Below are 17,424 nucleotides of genomic sequence, written 5' to 3'. Positions count from 1 at the left end.
GTCAGTCACAGTCCCTCCCACCCGCTCGCCCGGTCACGCCCCTCCGCGCCTGCGCACTGCGCGCCCGCTCCCCCGCCGCGCCTCGGCCTGTCCACCATCTTGCGCCGCTATCTAGAGGTGAGGTGTTCGGTTGTGCCGCGTTCGGCCTCTCGGTGGAAACATCGAAGGGCGCCTTAATGGCGGAGAGTCAGTCAGCGGCCGGGCTAGGGGACTTCACATCCCTTGGTGCGGCCGCGGCTCTGGGCTCAGAACCCGAAACGCGGCGGCTGAGTGAGCTGCGGGTCATCGACCTGCGCGCCGAGCTCAAGCGCCGTAACTTGGACAGCGGTGGCAACAAGAGCGTCCTCATGGAGCGGCTGAGGAAGGTGAGGCGCGATCACGGCGAGGGAGGAGGAGGAGGGGGAAAAGGAGGTGTCATCCGGGTCCTTTGTCCCCGGCCTGCGGGACTGGGCGCATGCGCGCTCGGGGGGGGCCTGAGGGAGCGAGAGCCGCTGTTCGTTTGCCCGCCGGTCCCTTCGGTTCCTGTGTCCAAACGTCGCCTAAATCCAGCTTTGCCCTCTTTCCGGAATGTAATTCCGCATGTTTCTTTAGTCCGGACCAGCGGGAGTCGATCCTGATCCGTTTATGGGTTCTAATAACCCTGCAGGTTGAGAAGGAAATAGTGTGTGGGGTGCGCCCGAGTTCCTGCGCCGGTCCTTCCCCGTTTTACACGCTTTTAAGCTTACCTAGTGAATAAGGAGCGTTGCTGACAGAGGAAGGGAACTTTGCTCCTCAGCCGGAGCTTTATGTGGGGTTGTGTGATCAGCACTTTGCTATGGAGTGTTTCCAATGGCTGCTTGGCAGGATGACCCGGGACAGGGTGACACACTAAGGTTTCTGAGTGAAAATCCCCCCAAAAGGGGGTTTAACCTGAGTAGACAGGTGAGTACCACATGGGTGGGGATGAGGAGGGAGAACTGGAAGGGTAAAAGTGAAAGAAAACACATGGATTATGGTAAAGAGAGATTAATAATGTTAAAAAGGGAAAGGCAAACTCAGGAGGAAAAAGAAAACCAACCACCCAAGGAAAGCAAGTGATCTCAAAGGAAACAATTGCAGGCTGTCAATGTGAGTGGTGCTGAGTCTTCAAGTCGTAGCAGCCCCACCAGTTCTGTTGCTGTGCATGAGATCCTACAGTCTGGAATATCCCTTTGGTCAGTTGGAGTCACTGTCCCAGCTGTGTCCCCTCCCAGCTTGTCACCACCACCCCCCACCACCCCCAGCCTGCTTGCTGGCAGGGCAAGAGGAAAAGCAGGAAAGGTCTTGACACTGTGCTAATGACAACCCCCTGTGTGTGCTCAGCACTGTTCTCAGCACAGATCCCTGCACTGTTGTGCACTGGATGTCATGCTGCTGTCGCCCACAGGCTATCGAGGAGGAAGGGGGAGATCCTGATGAAATTCCTGTGGCCTCCGAACTGACCAACAAGAGAATGCCAAAAAGAGCTAGTAAAGGTAGGACAAATACAGTCGCCTTTGCTTCCATGTAGCTAGAAATCAGAGCCTGATGGTGATTCCTTCTGTTTCAGTACCGGACTTGTGAATCAGGGTTTTAATCATTACTGATTGAAACAAGTTCAGTGTTACATATGTAATTCAGCGAAGAGTAGACATGTTATGACTTTTAGTGCTGTATTTCACTTCAGTGATACTATTTCTAGGAAGAAAACCAGAAGAAGAAGGTGTTGAAGACAATGGACTAGAAGAAAACTCTAGAGATGGGCAGGCAAGTGAAATCGTGTTACTAAGACATCATTTACCATTTGTCATTTGCAATAAATACATATCCACCCTTTTCCTTTCTGTAGGATGATATTGAAGCCAGTCTGGATACCTTGCAAGACATTGACATGATGGATATCAGTGTGTTAGATGAAGCTGAAATAGATAACAGCAGTGCTGTGGACTGTGGAGAAGACTATAGTCCAGATAATATCCTTGATTCTCTGTCTGATAATAAAGACAATGTCGAAGCAGAAATGAAAGAACTTCCAGATCAGCTAACAGAAAATGAGGTGAGGAAAGATCTTTCTAACCTTTCAGAAGGGATTTAATAAGTTTATGGACATATGAGTGAGTTATTTCAGTGGGACAATGGAAAAATGTGTTCTGTAAAGTAAACACAGGAATGTGAAATAAATTTCCTCTCTGAATGAGAGTAACTTTGATATAGACAATGTCATGTTGAAAAGGAAAGGTAACTGGGGAAAGATATTAATTATCAAGAATGCTTAGGTTGTTCCCCATTCTTGGGTCACAATCAGAAGGAGCAATTGGAATCTGTCAAATACTGGTAGGTATCTTCTCTGTGATCACTGGGGAGAATTGCATGCAGTATTTCAGCAGAAGTGAATGTTACTTTTTGTAAGAAGTGCTGTAATTCCTTTTGTTTTTTTAGGAAGATTATGATGAAATTGAAAACAATTTAGATGCCCCTTCTTCTGATTTAATAGAAATGAAGGTAAATGAAATACATAGCTGTATTTCAGATTGTTCTTGTCAGTATTCACTCTAAGAAAACATGACCATAACATGAAATGGGAACAGAATCCAAGATATACAGGGGCTTGCTCAGGATGCAGTTGTCAGATGAGAACCCTGTGGGTCTTGACCCCAGTTTTAGTCAGCTAGCAAGACTTCTCCCACTTTGTGGCAAATAAAAACGGTCTTGTGCTGTTGATTTCTTTCTGCTGCTGATTATATCAAGTAGCAGCTGGGTTTGGGTTTTGCTCTGCCAGTTGATGTGGCACCTGAAAGCACTTTGTTTCTTTAGCTTTCCAAGTTAGATTGGAGAATGCAATTGTGGCTGATGTTTTCATTTGGCTTTCATGTACCAGAAAAATGACCTAAGTTCCAGTGGATGGTGAAAAGTGCTAAATGTAGTAGGTGAATTTGTGTAGTTTCCAGTCTTGGGATGGGGTGGGAGGGTGTGATCAGTCTGTGATCTGTGTTACCAAATACATTTCATAAAATGCTCATTCTGTGTTTTCTTTTCCCACACAGAAAATGGAGAAGCTACACTTGGAGCCAGGTACTGTTAAAGAAAAACGTATTCCTGTCTTTTCAACTAATACTTTTTAAACCATTAACTGTTAAAACCCCAGGCAAAAAAAAACCAAAAAAATAAGTTACATTATTTTTATGATGGACAATCCAGATCATGCAGGGTCATAGAGATTGGAAACCCAATCATATCCCCAGATCTGTGAAGTAATGCTTGTCATCTTTGAAATATTCCCAGTGAAATGAAATGGTTTAAAACCCTGTTAAGCTACATAAATGGATTTAGAGAAGTTAATCCCAGTTTAAAAGCTAAAGATTCTACTTGTAAACAGATCTTGTGATATTGCACACACCTAAAACTCTATGTTACTAAGTAAAGAGGCAGTGAAAGCAGTAAAAAGATATTGTAGGGCATTAAAATGTAAAGTTTAGTTACTGGATACAGAAGAAAGAAGAGAGTTTCTTCATGGAAATTTCATACAGATACTTTTCACTTTCTGGACTGCAAACACACTCATGCACCATCAGAAGATGCCCAGTTCTCATGTTGGACTGTCTGCTAAAAGAATTTCACAGAAATTTAAAAATTGAACCCTCAGTGTCTTGATACGTTCAGTTAACATCTGGGACTCTGGAAGCTAACTAGAGAAGAAACAGAGCTGAACGATTGCATGAAGAAAATCAAGGATGAGCCAGAAGGTTGTTGTTAAAATCTGTTGGGGGCATTTTTCTTCCCTGTTAACACTGTAGGGCTGATTGGGTAGTGTGTGAGAGAGCAGGTAGGGTAGCTTGTAACACTGTGTACACTAGGGTTTTCCAATCTCTGTGTAGCTTAGCAGTTCTCTTGGTGTTAGTGTGGCAGCCATGCCAGTTCCACGTTTGTGATTGCTGTATTTCCCTGGTGATTAAATCTTGTGCCATTCTATTCCTGTTAAATCCGTAGAAAATGAGAAAATACTCGACATTTTGGGGGAAACTTGTAAATCTGAGCTACTTAACGAAGAAACTTCCGAAGCGGAGCGGGCGCATGCACAGGAAGCCAGTAACGTGGTGCCAGGCAAGAGGCTGGCAGAGGAAGAGGACGCTCTTGGTGGCGCTCAGGTGGAGGAAGATGCTTTAGATTTGGACAGCAAAGCGGCCCAAGCTATGGCAAGGAAGGAAGCAAAGCGTTTAGTTGTAGCGAAAGGGGAGACAAGTGAACAGACAATAGAGGAAGCGAAGCCGGACTCTGACTCTTTAGTAGTAGAGAGCGTGAGCAATCAGAGTAGCAAACGCTCCCCAGGCCTGGAAGCCTCTAGTGGGGAACCAGCGGGCAAAGGCGCAGGTCCCGAAGCCAAAGATAGCAAAGAAGATGCCAAGAAAGCAGAAGACAAAGCTAATTCAGAGGAACCCCCTGCTACTAAAGAGTCCTCAGCCAGTGAGGGCGGTGATCAGAAAAAGAGGTTTGTTTTTTCTCCGTTCTAGACCAGATCTTTTTGTCATGGCTGGGTACGTGACGCGCATAAAGCTGTTTCCTTCAATTGGCCACCGAGACTGATGAAATTGTAGCCTATTCCTAAAGAGTCTGTTTTATTTCTCCGTGGGCAGATTTTGTATGTTGTTGGTTTTTAAACACAAAGAGGGTTTGATTTCTTTTCCTTCCTCAACCTTCAGAGGTTGTTTTCTTAAATTACTCTTATTTGTAAATGTTTCTATAAGTCTGTTTAAGAATCTGACTTCATTATTTCCTGTCAGATTTCTTAAATCAAGTATACAAAGGTGTGTTTTCATTTGCAACATATTTTCTGGTAGGTATTTAATTTTAGCATTTTTCATAAGTTCTAGTGAAACTCTTTTCTTTCGGACTGAAATAACGTGGTGTTTTGTCTTTAGCCCCGGTGAGGAGGACAGAGATGCAAAGATAATACCAAAGGATGAGAAAGGTAGGTGTCTTTTAAGAAAACAGAACTTCCGTGCTTGCTTGGAGAATCTGGCTTTGTATTGGATGGGCTACTTCAGTGGAAAAGCACGTTGCAGTTGTTAAATACCATAAGAGTCACCTCTTTCTGTTCATTTTTAGACTCTGTTTATCCAAAAAGAAACCCCAGTTTTACGCACTTTCTAAGGGCATCTGTCACAGCCTTTTGTGTCTTTATCTTCCAAGGTAGCTGGTAACACAGGGCAAGTATGTCCTGCATGGCACTGAAGATTCCTGCCTGCAGTGGTTAATGAGTCAGGTGCCTTCCTCAGTTACCTTTCCTTTACAGTTGGGATTCTTCAGAACTTCTTCTGTCTTGCAGAAGTCATTTGGAATCTTGTCTTCATGTATTTAAATACCACAGAAACTTTGAACTTAATAACTGTCTTTAGGTTAGATTAAATCTATTAAATCTTTGTCCACACAGATCTTGTTCATGGTACAAATATGCATCATAACCAAGATGAAAATGCCTTCATCAGCACTGTCTGCTGCTCTTCCTTTGCATTATACTTCTTCCTTTTCATACATCAGGCTGCTGAGTCTGTGCAGCTCATCCCACCTCTTTGTTCCCTCCTACCTGACCAGGGCAACTGACTGCTAGCATTCTTGCATACTGCAGGCTGGTAGTTCAGCACTGTAAGTGTAGAAGTTCCTACAATTCCTGTCATAGTCAAAAAACTCATTATTAGTTGTGTCTATCCACTGAACAAGAGGAATTTGGTTTTAATAGAGATTTACACACAGGCTGAACTCATTGTCAGCTGCTTCTTCCATGATCTGGGGTTTTACCTGTCTCTGTAAGCTACTTCACAGCTCCAGTGGAGTCTTTTCCTCTTGCTGACAGCATGGAATCTTTTATTCTCTTATTTCAGAACATTTAAAAGGTTTGTACATGGTGTCTTTTGCCCAAGGTCTTCAGTGTATGTTTTGTGGACTGAGAAGGCTCTCCTTGAAGTCTGCATTCCAGCCAGCCTTCAGGAATTCGGCTGTCTAATAATGTCCTTGCCCCTGTGGACCTGTTTCCACAGGATCTTTCTGGTGTAGATGCCAGATTTGTTCAGTGTTGTGTAGCTCTTGCACAGTTGGAGGAAGCTGGGTCTTTAACCTCTGTAACTAAAGTCACACATAGGCTTCTACCCCACCTATGGAATCTTTGTGGACAGAGATAGTAGAGGAAGCTTCCTTGCTTTATGGTGTATGTCTTCCCATGCTTAGTCTGCATCCCATCAGCATTCCTTTGGAGTCAAGGACCTCAAGAGATAATAAACTGCTGCATGTATCAAAGCTTGTAGTTCCAGCTTCAAGTTTTTGCACTTTCAATACTTCTTGCCTTCAAGAATGTGAATCCTGAGGGGAGAATGTTCGGCGTGTCATTTCATTTGCTCTCTGATATAAAACCATGAAAGACTTGGTGGAACTGCTCCTTTCTAAATATGAAGGAGTTGTTGGAATAACAAAGTTTTGGAAGTTTGGGTTGATCTGTTTTCCTCTTCAGGTCGCACTGCCAGTGGTTCTGGTAGAAACTTCTGGGTGAGTGGCCTGGCTTCCACTACCAGAGCTACAGATCTGAAGAATCTCTTTAGCAGATACGGGAAGGTAAGGGTTTCTTTTCATTTGAAAATGTCTTAATAACACTCCTTAAGCTCCTGACACTGAAAATACCAGTGAAAGGAATGAAATTGTCAAAAATAGTGTGTGGTAGCAAGGAAAAAAATGGCCAAAGTACATGCTGAATGCCCACTCCTTCCTACTGTCACTCACTTCCAAGCAGAGAAAAATGCACTTTATGGGCCTTGGTTTGTGGGGAGGCTCCTGCAGTTGCTTATTAACGATAAAGCAGCTAGCAGGTTAAATGTCCCCATCAGATGGGAGATGGAAAGAGTTCAATAGAAAATTAATGTCAGAGACATAAATATGGATTTCTGTCAAAACTTTGAAGCCTATTTAAAGATTCCTGACAGCACATTGGAGTAAAAGAAACCAGTCTGTGCAACAACCTGCTACTGAACACTGAACTACTGACAATGCTCCCTAATTTAAATGTGACTTTTACAAATAGGTACAAAGATGAAGTGTGGCATAGCTTTGAGTCTGCCTGAAAGCCATTGGACTAGTAAAACCTTTGTAATGTTCCTTGTGACAACACTTGTGCCAGGGAGTGTAAATCCCTCTTTTCTTTTGGCAAGGTGGTAGGTGCCAAAGTGGTTACCAACGCTCGCAGCCCTGGTGCTCGCTGCTACGGCTTTGTCACCATGTCAACAGCTGAGGAAGCCAGCAAGTGCATCACTCACCTCCACAAAACAGAGTTACACGGGAAGATAATCTCTGTAGAAAAAGTGAGTACTGGTCCCTCAAAGACATCCCCCTGCCACTGCATTGTACAAATGATCGAGGCCACATTCTCAGCTGATGATGTGCAAAATATATTTCAGGCCAAAAGTGAACCCTCTGGGAAGAAGCTAAGTGATAAAAAAGAGAATGAAACAAAGAAAGAAACAGCCACTGAGAGGTACTGTTCTGGAAATCCTCTGTGCAAAGGTGTTTGCTGCTTTGTTTTGGTATCGCTAACATTCTCCTTTATATTCTACCTCTGTATTAGTCTAATCTATACCAACGTCTCTCTATAGACCTGGCAGCGTTAAAAAGGATGAGAAATCTGACCAAAAAGATGATCCTAAAAAGACAGAAGATGAAAAGGAAAAAAAAGAGAAAGAGGAACTGAAGCCAGGCTCATCAGATCAACCTAAAACTATTAAGTCAGGTAATTTGGCTGTTCTCTTTTCCATAGAGCAGAAGATAGGGTGAAAAACAGATAATTTGTTGTAGGTGATTCTTTCCCAATGACTTCCAGAGGTCTGGAATCAGTTCTGGTTCCTAATGGGAAATCCAGAAGGTATAAAGAGGTGGAGGGGAGGGAGTTTGACATTGTGTTGTGCTCAACAGAAGCACTTGAATAGGTGTAGTGGAGAATGGTTTTTGAAGAGAGAGTTAAATGCCTGTCTTGACATTCTAGACAGCACAATGTCTGGCATAGCAATGAATAGGGTTAGTTACGTAGTTTCATTGTTCTTTTCCATGTCTTTCCCCTCAACCTCTGATGGATTTAGGAAGTAAAGGAACAGAGAGAACAGTAGTAATGGATAAATCCAAAGGAGAACCTGTTATTAGTGTGAAAACATCAACTACATCAAAAGACCGAGTAAGTCATGTTTCTGCATGGGAAAGGTTGTCAGTCTCCCTTAGAAATAAGCACTGAATCCTGCCGAGTGACATGGAAGCTGCAGTGATCTTACTGGTGTGTCCAGTTGGAGTTACTAAAATTTGGATGTAGATGGTCATTAGTAAAATACCTTTTGTAGAACTGATACCATTCAGCACTGAACCACCCCCTCCCAAGCATATGTGGGCAGTAGTACTGTTATGCTCTGTCTGTAACACTAAAAGAATAGCCTGTTTGAAAAGTGAGGGGGCCTGGATCTGGATGAGTGGAAATGGAGCTCAGTATTGCTTGGGATAGTTGTCCTTTTGTAAAGGTACTCCATTGAGTTTCTCTCTTTCAATATCAAATCCAGAGCATCAAGAGCCAGGATCGCAAATCGGAGAGCCGGGAGAGACAAGGGATTGTGCCATTTGACAAAATCAAAGCCCAGAGGAAGATGAGGGAGGCAGAGCAGCGCCGGTAAGAGCAGGGAAATGCCTTGGGTGCTTCCCTTCCCTGGCTTACTTTTCTTTTTCCATTCTAACCTCCTTTCTTGTGGAAGTATCAGATCTGTGACCTTCTGTGTGTGTTTGAACAGCACCCGGGAGCGCCGGGAGAGGCAGCAGCACCTGCAGACTATACGGGAACGAGAGGAAAGAGAAAGGCTGGAGATTGCTCGGGAGAGGCTGGAAATTGAACGGCAGCGTCTCGAACGGGAACGGATGGAAAGAGAAAGACTGGAAAGGGAACGAATGCACATAGAGCATGAGAGGAGGAGGGAACAGGATCGCATCCAGAGGGAAAGAGAAGAGCTGCGGCGCCAGCACGAGCAGCTGCGCTACGAGCAGGAGCGTCGCTCTGCCATGAGGAGACCGTATGACATCGACGGCAGGTAAAGCCAGCAAGAGAAATGGTGTGAGTGAAAAATGCTGCCAGGTTTTGGCTCATCTACCTGTGGTATAAAAAGTTCTCCGTGTGCTCTCAGCTTCCATCTGTCAGCAGCTGGTGATGGCAAGGATGTGAGCATGTTTAATAGCCCCAGTCGGACTATCTGCTCAAACTCCCTTCTGCCTTGGAATGGGAGAAACAGTATCAAAAGTGATTACCTTGACTAAAATGAGCATGTTCCTTCTTTCAGGAGAGATGATCCATACTGGCCAGAGGCAAAACGAATGGCAATGAATGACAGGTACCACTCAGACTTCAGCCGCCAGGATCGCTTCCATGACTTCGACCACAGGGATCGTGGCCGGTACCAAGACCATTCAATAGACAGGTTGGTGTCTGCCCTCCATGGTGTTCCCTGGAAAACAAAAATAGATTTAATGGTACACTTTCCTGTCTTTACTTGCGTGTTTGGGTTGCATTTCAGTTTGTAAGTGTGGCTTAGTGGCTGCATCCCCACAAAGAGCTCTGTCCTGTGCCCTGAGTTAAGCCTTGTGGCAGGCTGGCTCCAAGTGTTCTGCTTGCAGAGAATCCTAAATAATATTGCAGGCACCTGGCATCTTCCTGAGAACATTCTGGTTTATACCTTGGCTTTCTTCGGAAATCCAAAACGTGACATGGTCTCCATAACTTCCAGCTCTTTGTGCCTTTTGTAGATGATGTTGGCACTCCATGGAAGCAGAATCTTTCACCTGTGTTGTTACATAGATGGATTTTTAGAGGCTGGTGGATGTTTACTACCACAGTCTGATTGTGATTGTCTTTTTGTAGGAGAGACGGATCCAGGACAATGATGGGAGATCGGGATGGACAAGTGAGTTGCCTTACAAAGCTGCAGAAACATCTTCGCTTCTTACAACCTGGGTTTCTGTAGCATGTGTCAGACAGAACAGTAGTTAAGAATTAAGTATCTTCTTGACAACCAGATTGTCTTGTTTTCTTTCATAAGATGAAATTTAGTTCAGTGACTAAACTGTGGAGGTGGTCACAGAGTGACTTGCATGGGGAAGCTGTGAAGATACTCAAAACTTGATGGGAGACTGTTCTGGATTGCCTGCCCTGGCTGATCCTGCTGGGAGTGGGGAGGTTGGACTAGATGATCTCCATCCTAAATGATTCTGGGATGGAGTAATGACAACTGAGCAATTTGAAACAACTGAAGAACATAGTTTGGGCAGCCCTGTAAGTGATCTTTGTCTTTCAGCACTATCCAGATGAGCGCCATGGAGGACCAGACCGCCACTCACGAGATTCCCGGGAAAGCTGGGGTAGTTATGGATCCGACAGAAGGATGAGTGAAAGCAGAGGGATGCCCCCCCAGTCACGGTCAGTGCACTGAACTGAGGATCCATTGGGATTTTGTTGCTTTCCCTTTAAAAGTCAAACATTGTGTGTGGCTCTGGCTCATGTGAGAAGGACGAATTCCACTCTCCCACAGGGATGGACGGGACTGGGGAGATCATGGCCGCAAGTTTGAAGGACATCAAGATCGTTCGTGGCAGAGCAGTGTGGATGGAGGGATGATGGGGCGAGATCATGAGCGATGGCAAGGTGAGCTGCAGTTGTGCTGTGGAAAGGAGGAAAGATAGGCACTGCTATCCATGGGGATGAAGGAAAACTTACTGCTGTGGAGTTAAAGGAAGCGTTGGAACTTTTTCAGGTGGAGGTAGAGGCAGACCTGGCCATGTGATCCATCGCGGAGGCATGTCAGGGTAAGAACTTCAGAGAGAACAGAGGGTTTTCCTTTGAACGGGCATCTCTTCTACTTAAATTGGGTGAGCATCAGTTCCCTGATTTCTTTAAATGTCAAGGACTGATGAAATGCTCCCATGGTTTTAATGTTGCTGCAGAGTGAAAGATCACACCAAGAGCTGTAAGAGAACAGCCATTCTCTCAACCTGGTATCACCAAGTCCATCCAACCATTACAATAGCCATTCTATCCTCATCATATCAAGAGTCACAGCTGCAATTAACATGTCTAAATCCCTTTCTAGGCGTGGAGGTTTCATGCAAGGTGGCAACCAAAGTCAGATGATGCACGGAGGAGGAATGCAAGGGGAAGGCTTTGCTGGCCAGGAGAGAGCAAACAGACCCAACGACCCTCGTTTCAACCGTCGCTACTGAATGTCTTTAGTTTTTAACTCAAGGTGGCAACTGAAATGAGGCTGTTCCCCAAGGTTACCATTCATTGTAACTGGTGGGCTACTCTAAGTGTCATTTTTTTTAAGCTGCTACCATCTTATTTCACACAACCCAATGTGAACTCGTTTGTTTTGTAATGTGTTGTTCATATCCCATTTAAAATGTTTGTTAATGAAGCATTCCATTTTCCATAAATAAAAGCCAGTTTACAGGTAATTGTTTTAATAGTCCCTGGAAACCTGAATTGAGTCAGTTGTGTATTAAACCACAGGGGTTGCTTTCACAGCTGAAGCACCAAAACTTAACTACCCTATGTGAGGGAAGCAGTGGTCAAAGCTTGAACCTAGTGCTGCAAAACTGACTTGGAAATGCACAGGACATTGTTCTCCAAGCAGCAAGTGCAACTTCCCTGACTGTAGGCTGCAGCCCTGAAGGTAGTTCTCATCCTTCAGCCAAAATCATTCAGATGGTTTTAAATGTCTGTTAAAGGAATCAAAACCAAACAAGCGATTGTAATACTGCTAATGCCCACCTTACTCACTGCCCTTAGTGAGACTCTGCAGCTGGTGGGAGGCTCAGCAATGGAAGGACAACTTCCAGCCCAGGCCCAACCCTTCTGGTCCTTGAAACCAAGTGAAGCACAAAACCTCTATGTTGAGAAAAGCAAAGTCATTGCAATCAGAGGTTGACTAATCCCCCTGCCCAAGAAACAAAGCCTGGTGTGGTGCAGCACTCAGGCTACAACAGCTAATGCTAATCTCCCATCACAAACTTACCAACTCCCTTCTGTTACACACAGTCATCAATAAGAGGTACTGCAACTAGCAGTGGTTACTCCCAATTGTGTAACAAGTCACAGAAGCAGCTTTCACCTCACTAACATGCTCTATCTGGCAGAGGCACTCCTTCCTCAGCTTATATTCTGTTTCCTCCTGTTGGCTTGGCTTGCATCAGAGGGTGTTCAGGAGTAACACAACACAAACCAGTTGAGCTCAGCAGCTTCAGAGCCAGGACTGCACTTCAGCACAGGGCCACCACTTCATGACCACTGCTGAGAGAACACAGTTATTCCAGTCCTAGGCCAGAACCAACCCAGATACAAATGGAAATTCCAAAGTCTTTTATTGCAGCCCTCCCGAGGGCTGGACTCAGCCTCATCCCACAGCCAACATGGGACAGACGGAATCACAACCCTGGAGAACAGAGAAGCTATTTGACAAGGTCCTTCACATACTTCCAGCCTTCTGCAGTGTATTCACAAGCCCTGGTGGGAGCCACAGACAAGGCAGACATCACCATCCGTACTCCTGCAGGGAGAGCAGAGCACAGTTATCCCAAGAGCATCCTTCTGGCCACATTTCCTAATGTTATTCCAGCATTGGAGTTCTCTTTAAAACACAGAGGGAAAGACCTAGCTCCAGCTCCGAAGCTTTCAAGCACACTGAGGCCTGAATGACTCTTGGGTTAGGTTTTATTGCTCAGTAGCACTCGGGACACAGGAAAATCCCTATTTAGGACCTGTGTAAGGGACAGACAATTGAACCAAAGGACTGAGCTAAGTTCCACTGTATTTCCAGCCCTGCCATGGGTGATGTTGGACATACCACAGTATCTGTGGACAGTGCTCCCTCACAATTATGTAAAACCAAGTCTGAAGTCACTCAGTGTGTCAGTAGCAAAACCTGGAGCTTCCTTAGTCCCATTGCTCCTTCCACCAGGCTGGAACATCTATCTCCTCCTTCCCCATCATTCCATTCAGCACAGTATTGAAACAAAACTGGTATAAGCTACACTCCTCTTAGCCCTTCCTGCTCTCACAGTTGGATGAGAAGTTAGCTTACCTTTATTCCAGGAATCGGAGGGGGAGAACTCAAGTTTTGGAATGGGTGGGAGCTAGAAAGGGAGAAGAGAGAGAAAATATCAGCACTCCAAGGGTTTCCCTTATAACAGGATCCACATCACCTTGACCACAGGTCTCAAAGACCTACTCTCCATGAGTCCCAAACAGGATCAGACATGAGGCTTAAAGCTGCTCCTTCCCCCATTACAATGGGGGGACAAAAGGCAGGCCCCCTGAAAACCCATCTCTGTGGCTGCCTCCTTGTCTCTCCCCTACATTTCAAGTTTCATCCTCCTTCCATTTCAATCGTCACCAAAACATTTTCAACACTTCAACAGCAAAATTCCCACCGGCATGGCTGGAACTGCAGTATCACCCCAGTGTTATCTCCCACTCATTCCAAGGACCTGCTTGTGTGGCTGCACAGCCCTTACCTCCCAGCCTGTGTAACTTATCCACTCCTGGATGGCTGGAGGCAGCGCTGCTTGAGCTTTCCTGAAGGCTTCAGCACCTTGTGTGCCGCTGCCCAGCAGCCCCTGGTCATAGGCCACGTACACAGCACCCCCAGCCAGGCCTCCTTTGATGACAAACCTGGAGGGATCCAAAGCAGCAACAGTTCAGTTCCTGTTATAACAATCAATGCCTCTCTCAGTAACCACCAAAGGGGGGGTATTGATAAACCTGAGGGTCACCAATACTCCAATGGCTCTTGCTGTCTTCACAGAACGCATGGGTTGGGTTGAAGGGACCTTAAAGCTCCTCCAGTTCCAACTCAACACCTTCCACTGGAGCAGCTGCTCCAAGCCCCTGTGTCCAAACCTGGCCTTGAGCACTGCCAGGGATGGGGCAGCCACAGCTTCTCTGGGCACCCTGTGCCAGCGCCTCAGCACCCTCCCAGGGAACAGCTTCTGCCTCAGAGCTCAGCTCAGTCTCCCCTCGGGCAGGTTCAAGCCATTCCCCTTGGCCTGTCCCTACAGGCCCTTGTCCCAAGCCCCTCTCCAGGTTTCCTGCAGCCCCTTCAGGCACCGGAAGGCTGCTATAGCACACTACATATAAAACACACACACAGAGCCACTGAGAGAGGCAAGAAAGAGCCAACCCTCAAACCCATGCACTCACGAGCGTTCGGGGAAAGGGGATTTCCCCGTTCTCCATCCACCCCTCCCGTTCTCCCCCTGTGCTCCGCGGCTGCTCCCTCCGCAGCCAAGCGCAGCCGAACCCACCGGACACCGGCGGAGGCCGCGGCGCCACACGAGGTCAAGGGCGCTCCAAGGCCGAGCCGGGCGCCTGGACACGGGCCCGGGGGGAGCCCCCAGGCACCGGGAGCGGCGGCTGCGGGGCCCGGGCCGAGGGGGGCACCCGAACCCCCAGCCCCGGGGCTCCAGGGGAGCGGGGACTCACTTGAGGACGGGGACGAGCCTGGCGGCCATGACGGCGGCGGCGGGGGGGGCGGTGGGAACTGGTCACGTGGCGCGGGAGGCCCCGCCCCCCCTGCGTGGCTCCATGGCAACGGGGCGGGGCCGCGCTGAGGGGGCGGTGCTTGTGCTCTGTCGCGACATGTCGGGACCCCCCCTCGGGCCTGAGCTGCCGGGTGAGGAGCACCGGTTACCGCAGGGCCGGCGCTGCCGCCGCTGCCATCAGCGCTGGGTCTCCAGTCCCCACAGGTTCGAACCGGGCCGCGTGTGGTGCTTTGTGCGCCTCGAAGCAAGCACGAGGTGGCTTTGGGTGCTGCTGATAGGGAATGAAATGAAAATGGATGGAAATACAAACCGTGTGTTACCAAATCACGTTCTGCTTTCAACTTAAGCTTCAAGATCTGTATGAGAACCTTCAGTTCTTCAGCGTCACACTTGTCCCGGTTTGTTCCCTGTTTATCTTCGCTAGGCCACACTCCTACAAAGAACTCAGGCCATGCTCATCTCCGTACCCTGGGTAAGGCTGGGAATCCCATTCCCTCACTAAGCATTGGCCATATCCTGCTGTGCTGCTCCCCAAACAAGCTTAATTGTGTGCAGAACAAGTGAGTTTTGCAGAAAACACCTCCCAGAGCTGTGCAAAACCTCCTCTATTCACTGTGTTCTGGCTGCTAAAAGCTGTGTGAGCCCTAACTGTTCTGTGATTCTATCTTGGGTGACATGGTTTAGTGCATGGTGTCCTTGCCCATGCAGGCATTGGAACTGGATGACCATAAGGTCCTTTCTGACTCAAACCATGCTATGATTCTATGATTTTCAGGGTAATTCCCCCAGTCCAGTTCATTTAAGACATGCTGAATGGCACAAGCAGCTGTCCTGGAGCAAGTCGAAGCTGAGGGAGAGACTCATTGAGCAAGGCAGGAAGATAAATGAGATGATTCTGGGAGCTCTTCTGCTTCCTGCCCTCTTTGGACCCCTCCTCTCATACAAGAGCAGGTTTCAGTCTCCAGGGTTGCTCCCTCTGGACAGGAGCTGCACTGCCTGCCACAGCCAAGCCCTGCCCTATCCTGAGCACATATGAACCATTCCCAGGACTGGTGTTCCCTGCCTTCCACAGACAAACAGCAGCTTTGCAGCTTCTTATCAAAGTGCTGATTGTCCTTGTCCTCACTGGCTTCCATTCCTGACAAAGGTGGCTCCTGGTGGACTCTCACTTCTTCCCAGCTCCTCTCTGCTATGCAGGACACAGAAGGTCTTCCCATGCTTCTTGCAGGTTGGCTTCCAGCCTCACAGGAAGGAGATTGCAGTATTTGGGCTGGAGTGCTCAGCTTCAAGACTTCACTTTGCTCTTCACACCATGGAGGGATATGAAGCCCGTTGGAAAAGTGCTTTGTGCGACAGCGTTTGTAATTGCGTTCCTTGCTGTCTGCCGGGAAGATTCCTTTAAGCCAGGTAGGGTCAGCAGGGGGGTTTGCATGTCATGGGGAGGGAAGGCTGCAGCAGAGCAGCACACGGGGCCTTCTAGCCCAGTGTGGACCTGGTTAGTAAGTTAAAAGACAATTCCTCCCTTTCTCCAGGAGGTGGCTCCTGTGCTGGGATGTGCTCCCACAACCGGCTGGAATTGCCTCAGTGCCTATTTGTGACTAGAAATAAGAGGGAAACTCACCCGAACCAACCATGGGTCGATGATGCAGGATGATCCAGATTCCCCCTCCATGGCACCATCCTCCTTCCAGCCAGTCTCCTGCTGTTTTCCACTCTTTCCTTTGCTTTCCCAGGGAAAATCCCCACTCCCTTCACCACTTCTTACTCTGCTGCCAAGTTTGCCCTGGATGGATTCTTCAGCTCGCTGCGCCACGAGCTCTCCATGCAGAACATCTCAGTCACACTCTGTATCCTGGGCCTGATCAACACCGAATGGGCCTTGGAGAGCACCAGGTATATGTGGGGAGGAGGCTGGGATGGAGCAGAACCTGCACCACAGCCGCTTTATGGTGGGCTGAGCATCCATTTGGATGTGTCATGGGATGAGTCCATCTGTTGGGTGCATCGTGGGGGTTCTGTGTCCACCTCAACATGAGGGATCAGTGTGCACAGGCACAACCCCTGCCATGGGCTGCCTGGCTTGGGGTGATGCTCTGGCTGTTTGCTTCCAGGGGGAAGGTGTCTCTTCCTGCTTCTCCTGCTCCCGATGCGGCGCTCGCCATCATCCAGGGAGGAGCCATGTGTGCGATGGAGGTTTACTACCCAGGCTGGCTGTACTCTGTGTGCTGCCTCGGGGTGCTCTTCCCGTGACCCCTTTCTGCAGCGCTTGTACAATCCTTAGGGAGGCCCAGCTCCTCTCCCATCCCTTCTAATCCCATTCCTGTCCCGGTGGTGGCAAACTACAATTAAACCCAGGCCTAGAGTGTGGAGCTAAGGAAGAAGCTCTTCCCTGTGAGGCTGCTGGACAGCAAAGCTGTGGCTGCCCCATCCCTGGCAGTGCTCAAGGCCAGGTTGGACACAGGGGCTTGGAGCAGCTGCTCCAGTGGAAGGGGTCCCTGCCTGTGGCAGGGGTTGGAGCTGGAGGATCTTGAAGGTCCCTTCAAGCCAAACCAGGCTGGGATTCCATGATCCATCCCCTATGGAAGGCTTTGGAAGCAGCCACGCAGTCTGCTGCTGCCTCCCGCGGCAGCCCCAGCTCACAGCAGCTCAACCAGGATGTTCTTTACCAAGTAAAACTTTTATTAAATAAATTTAAGATCTTTTTTTTTGACCAGAGTTAAGGAATTTGACACTGACGAAGCTTTAGCGCAACATCGTCCAGTCCCACCAGTGACTGCGAGGGAAGAAACGCTCTTGGAAAGCCGCTTGGCCCGGGATGGCCCAAAAAAGTCCTTT

The 17,424-nt window shown here is 47.7% G+C and overlaps 3 protein-coding genes across 5 annotated transcripts; 2 read left to right on the top strand and 1 right to left on the bottom strand.

Moving 5' to 3' along the window:
• Nucleotides 1-82: 82 nt before the first annotated feature.
• Nucleotides 83-11,505, top strand: LOC101881452 (scaffold attachment factor B1-like). Its single transcript, XM_034070708.1, has 21 exons — nt 83-365; nt 1,406-1,493; nt 1,700-1,764; nt 1,847-2,053; nt 2,437-2,499; nt 3,042-3,069; nt 3,985-4,483; nt 4,914-4,963; nt 6,497-6,597; nt 7,188-7,337; nt 7,434-7,510; nt 7,629-7,762; nt 8,109-8,200; nt 8,574-8,680; nt 8,799-9,092; nt 9,339-9,476; nt 9,917-9,959; nt 10,350-10,471; nt 10,584-10,696; nt 10,806-10,857; nt 11,142-11,505. The coding sequence occupies exons 1-21, from the start codon at nt 177-179 to the stop codon at nt 11,269-11,271; spliced, it is 2,742 nt and encodes a 913-aa protein (XP_033926599.1). The 5' UTR covers nt 83-176; the 3' UTR covers nt 11,272-11,505.
• Nucleotides 11,506-12,392: 887 nt separating this feature from the next.
• On the bottom strand, nt 12,393-14,613 carry MICOS13 (mitochondrial contact site and cristae organizing system subunit 13). Its single transcript, XM_034070773.1, has 4 exons — nt 14,531-14,613; nt 13,564-13,720; nt 13,131-13,182; nt 12,393-12,596 (listed from the first exon to the last, which is right to left on the bottom strand). Exons 1-4 carry the CDS (start codon nt 14,557-14,559, stop codon nt 12,499-12,501), a joined length of 336 nt encoding a protein of 111 aa, XP_033926664.1. The 5' UTR covers nt 14,560-14,613; the 3' UTR covers nt 12,393-12,498.
• Nucleotides 14,614-14,872: 259 nt separating this feature from the next.
• Nucleotides 14,873-16,961, top strand: LOC117437204 (hydroxysteroid 11-beta-dehydrogenase 1-like protein). Of its 3 annotated transcripts, XM_034070769.1 has the most exons (4): nt 14,873-15,061; nt 15,818-15,996; nt 16,323-16,482; nt 16,701-16,961. In XM_034070769.1, exons 1-4 carry the CDS (start codon nt 14,886-14,888, stop codon nt 16,837-16,839), a joined length of 654 nt encoding a protein of 217 aa, XP_033926660.1. In that variant the 5' UTR covers nt 14,873-14,885; the 3' UTR covers nt 16,840-16,961. The 3 variants fall into 3 exon arrangements, 2 of the variants coding, with proteins under 2 accessions (XP_033926660.1, XP_033926659.1); XR_004550391.1 differs by lacking the exon at nt 16,701-16,961 and having other exon boundaries at nt 16,122-16,372; XM_034070768.1 differs by having other exon boundaries at nt 16,323-16,719.
• The last annotated feature ends 463 nt before the right edge of the window (nt 16,962-17,424 follow it).

This window comes from Melopsittacus undulatus, chromosome 19 (genome assembly GCF_012275295.1).
Source record: "Melopsittacus undulatus isolate bMelUnd1 chromosome 19, bMelUnd1.mat.Z, whole genome shotgun sequence".
In the NCBI taxonomy this organism is placed as follows: domain Eukaryota; kingdom Metazoa; phylum Chordata; class Aves; order Psittaciformes; family Psittaculidae; genus Melopsittacus; species Melopsittacus undulatus.
This window is presented reverse-complemented; position numbering and strand designations above follow the sequence as displayed.

What these genes read in the sequence shown, in the direction of transcription:
- LOC101881452 (XM_034070708.1), top strand. Translation starts at nt 177, where the DNA reads ATGGCGGAGAGTCAGTCAGCGGCCGGGCTAGGGGACTTCACATCCCTT. An exon ending in TCATGGAGCGGCTGAGGAAG is followed by an intron (nt 366 to 1,405) that starts GTGAGGCGCGAT and finishes TGTCGCCCACAG; the next exon opens with GCTATCGAGGAGGAAGGGGG. An exon ending in ACCTAAAACTATTAAGTCAG is followed by an intron (nt 7,763 to 8,108) that starts GTAATTTGGCTG and finishes TGATGGATTTAG; the next exon opens with GAAGTAAAGGAACAGAGAGA.
- MICOS13 (XM_034070773.1), bottom strand. Translation starts at nt 14,559, where the DNA reads ATGGCCGCCAGGCTCGTCCCCGTCCTCAA. An exon ending in AGGCTCGTCCCCGTCCTCAA is followed by an intron (nt 13,721 to 14,530) that starts GTGAGTCCCCGC and finishes GGATCCCTCCAG; the next exon opens with GTTTGTCATCAAAGGAGGCC. An exon ending in TAAGTTACACAGGCTGGGAG is followed by an intron (nt 13,183 to 13,563) that starts GTAAGGGCTGTG and finishes CTCCCTTTCTAG; the next exon opens with CTCCCACCCATTCCAAAACT.
- LOC117437204 (XM_034070768.1), top strand. Translation starts at nt 14,886, where the DNA reads ATGGAAATACAAACCGTGTGTTACCAAATCACGTTCTGCTTTCAACTT. An exon ending in TGCTCATCTCCGTACCCTGG is followed by an intron (nt 15,062 to 15,817) that starts GTAAGGCTGGGA and finishes TGCTTCTTGCAG; the next exon opens with GTTGGCTTCCAGCCTCACAG. An exon ending in GGAAGATTCCTTTAAGCCAG is followed by an intron (nt 15,997 to 16,322) that starts GTAGGGTCAGCA and finishes TTGCTTTCCCAG; the next exon opens with GGAAAATCCCCACTCCCTTC.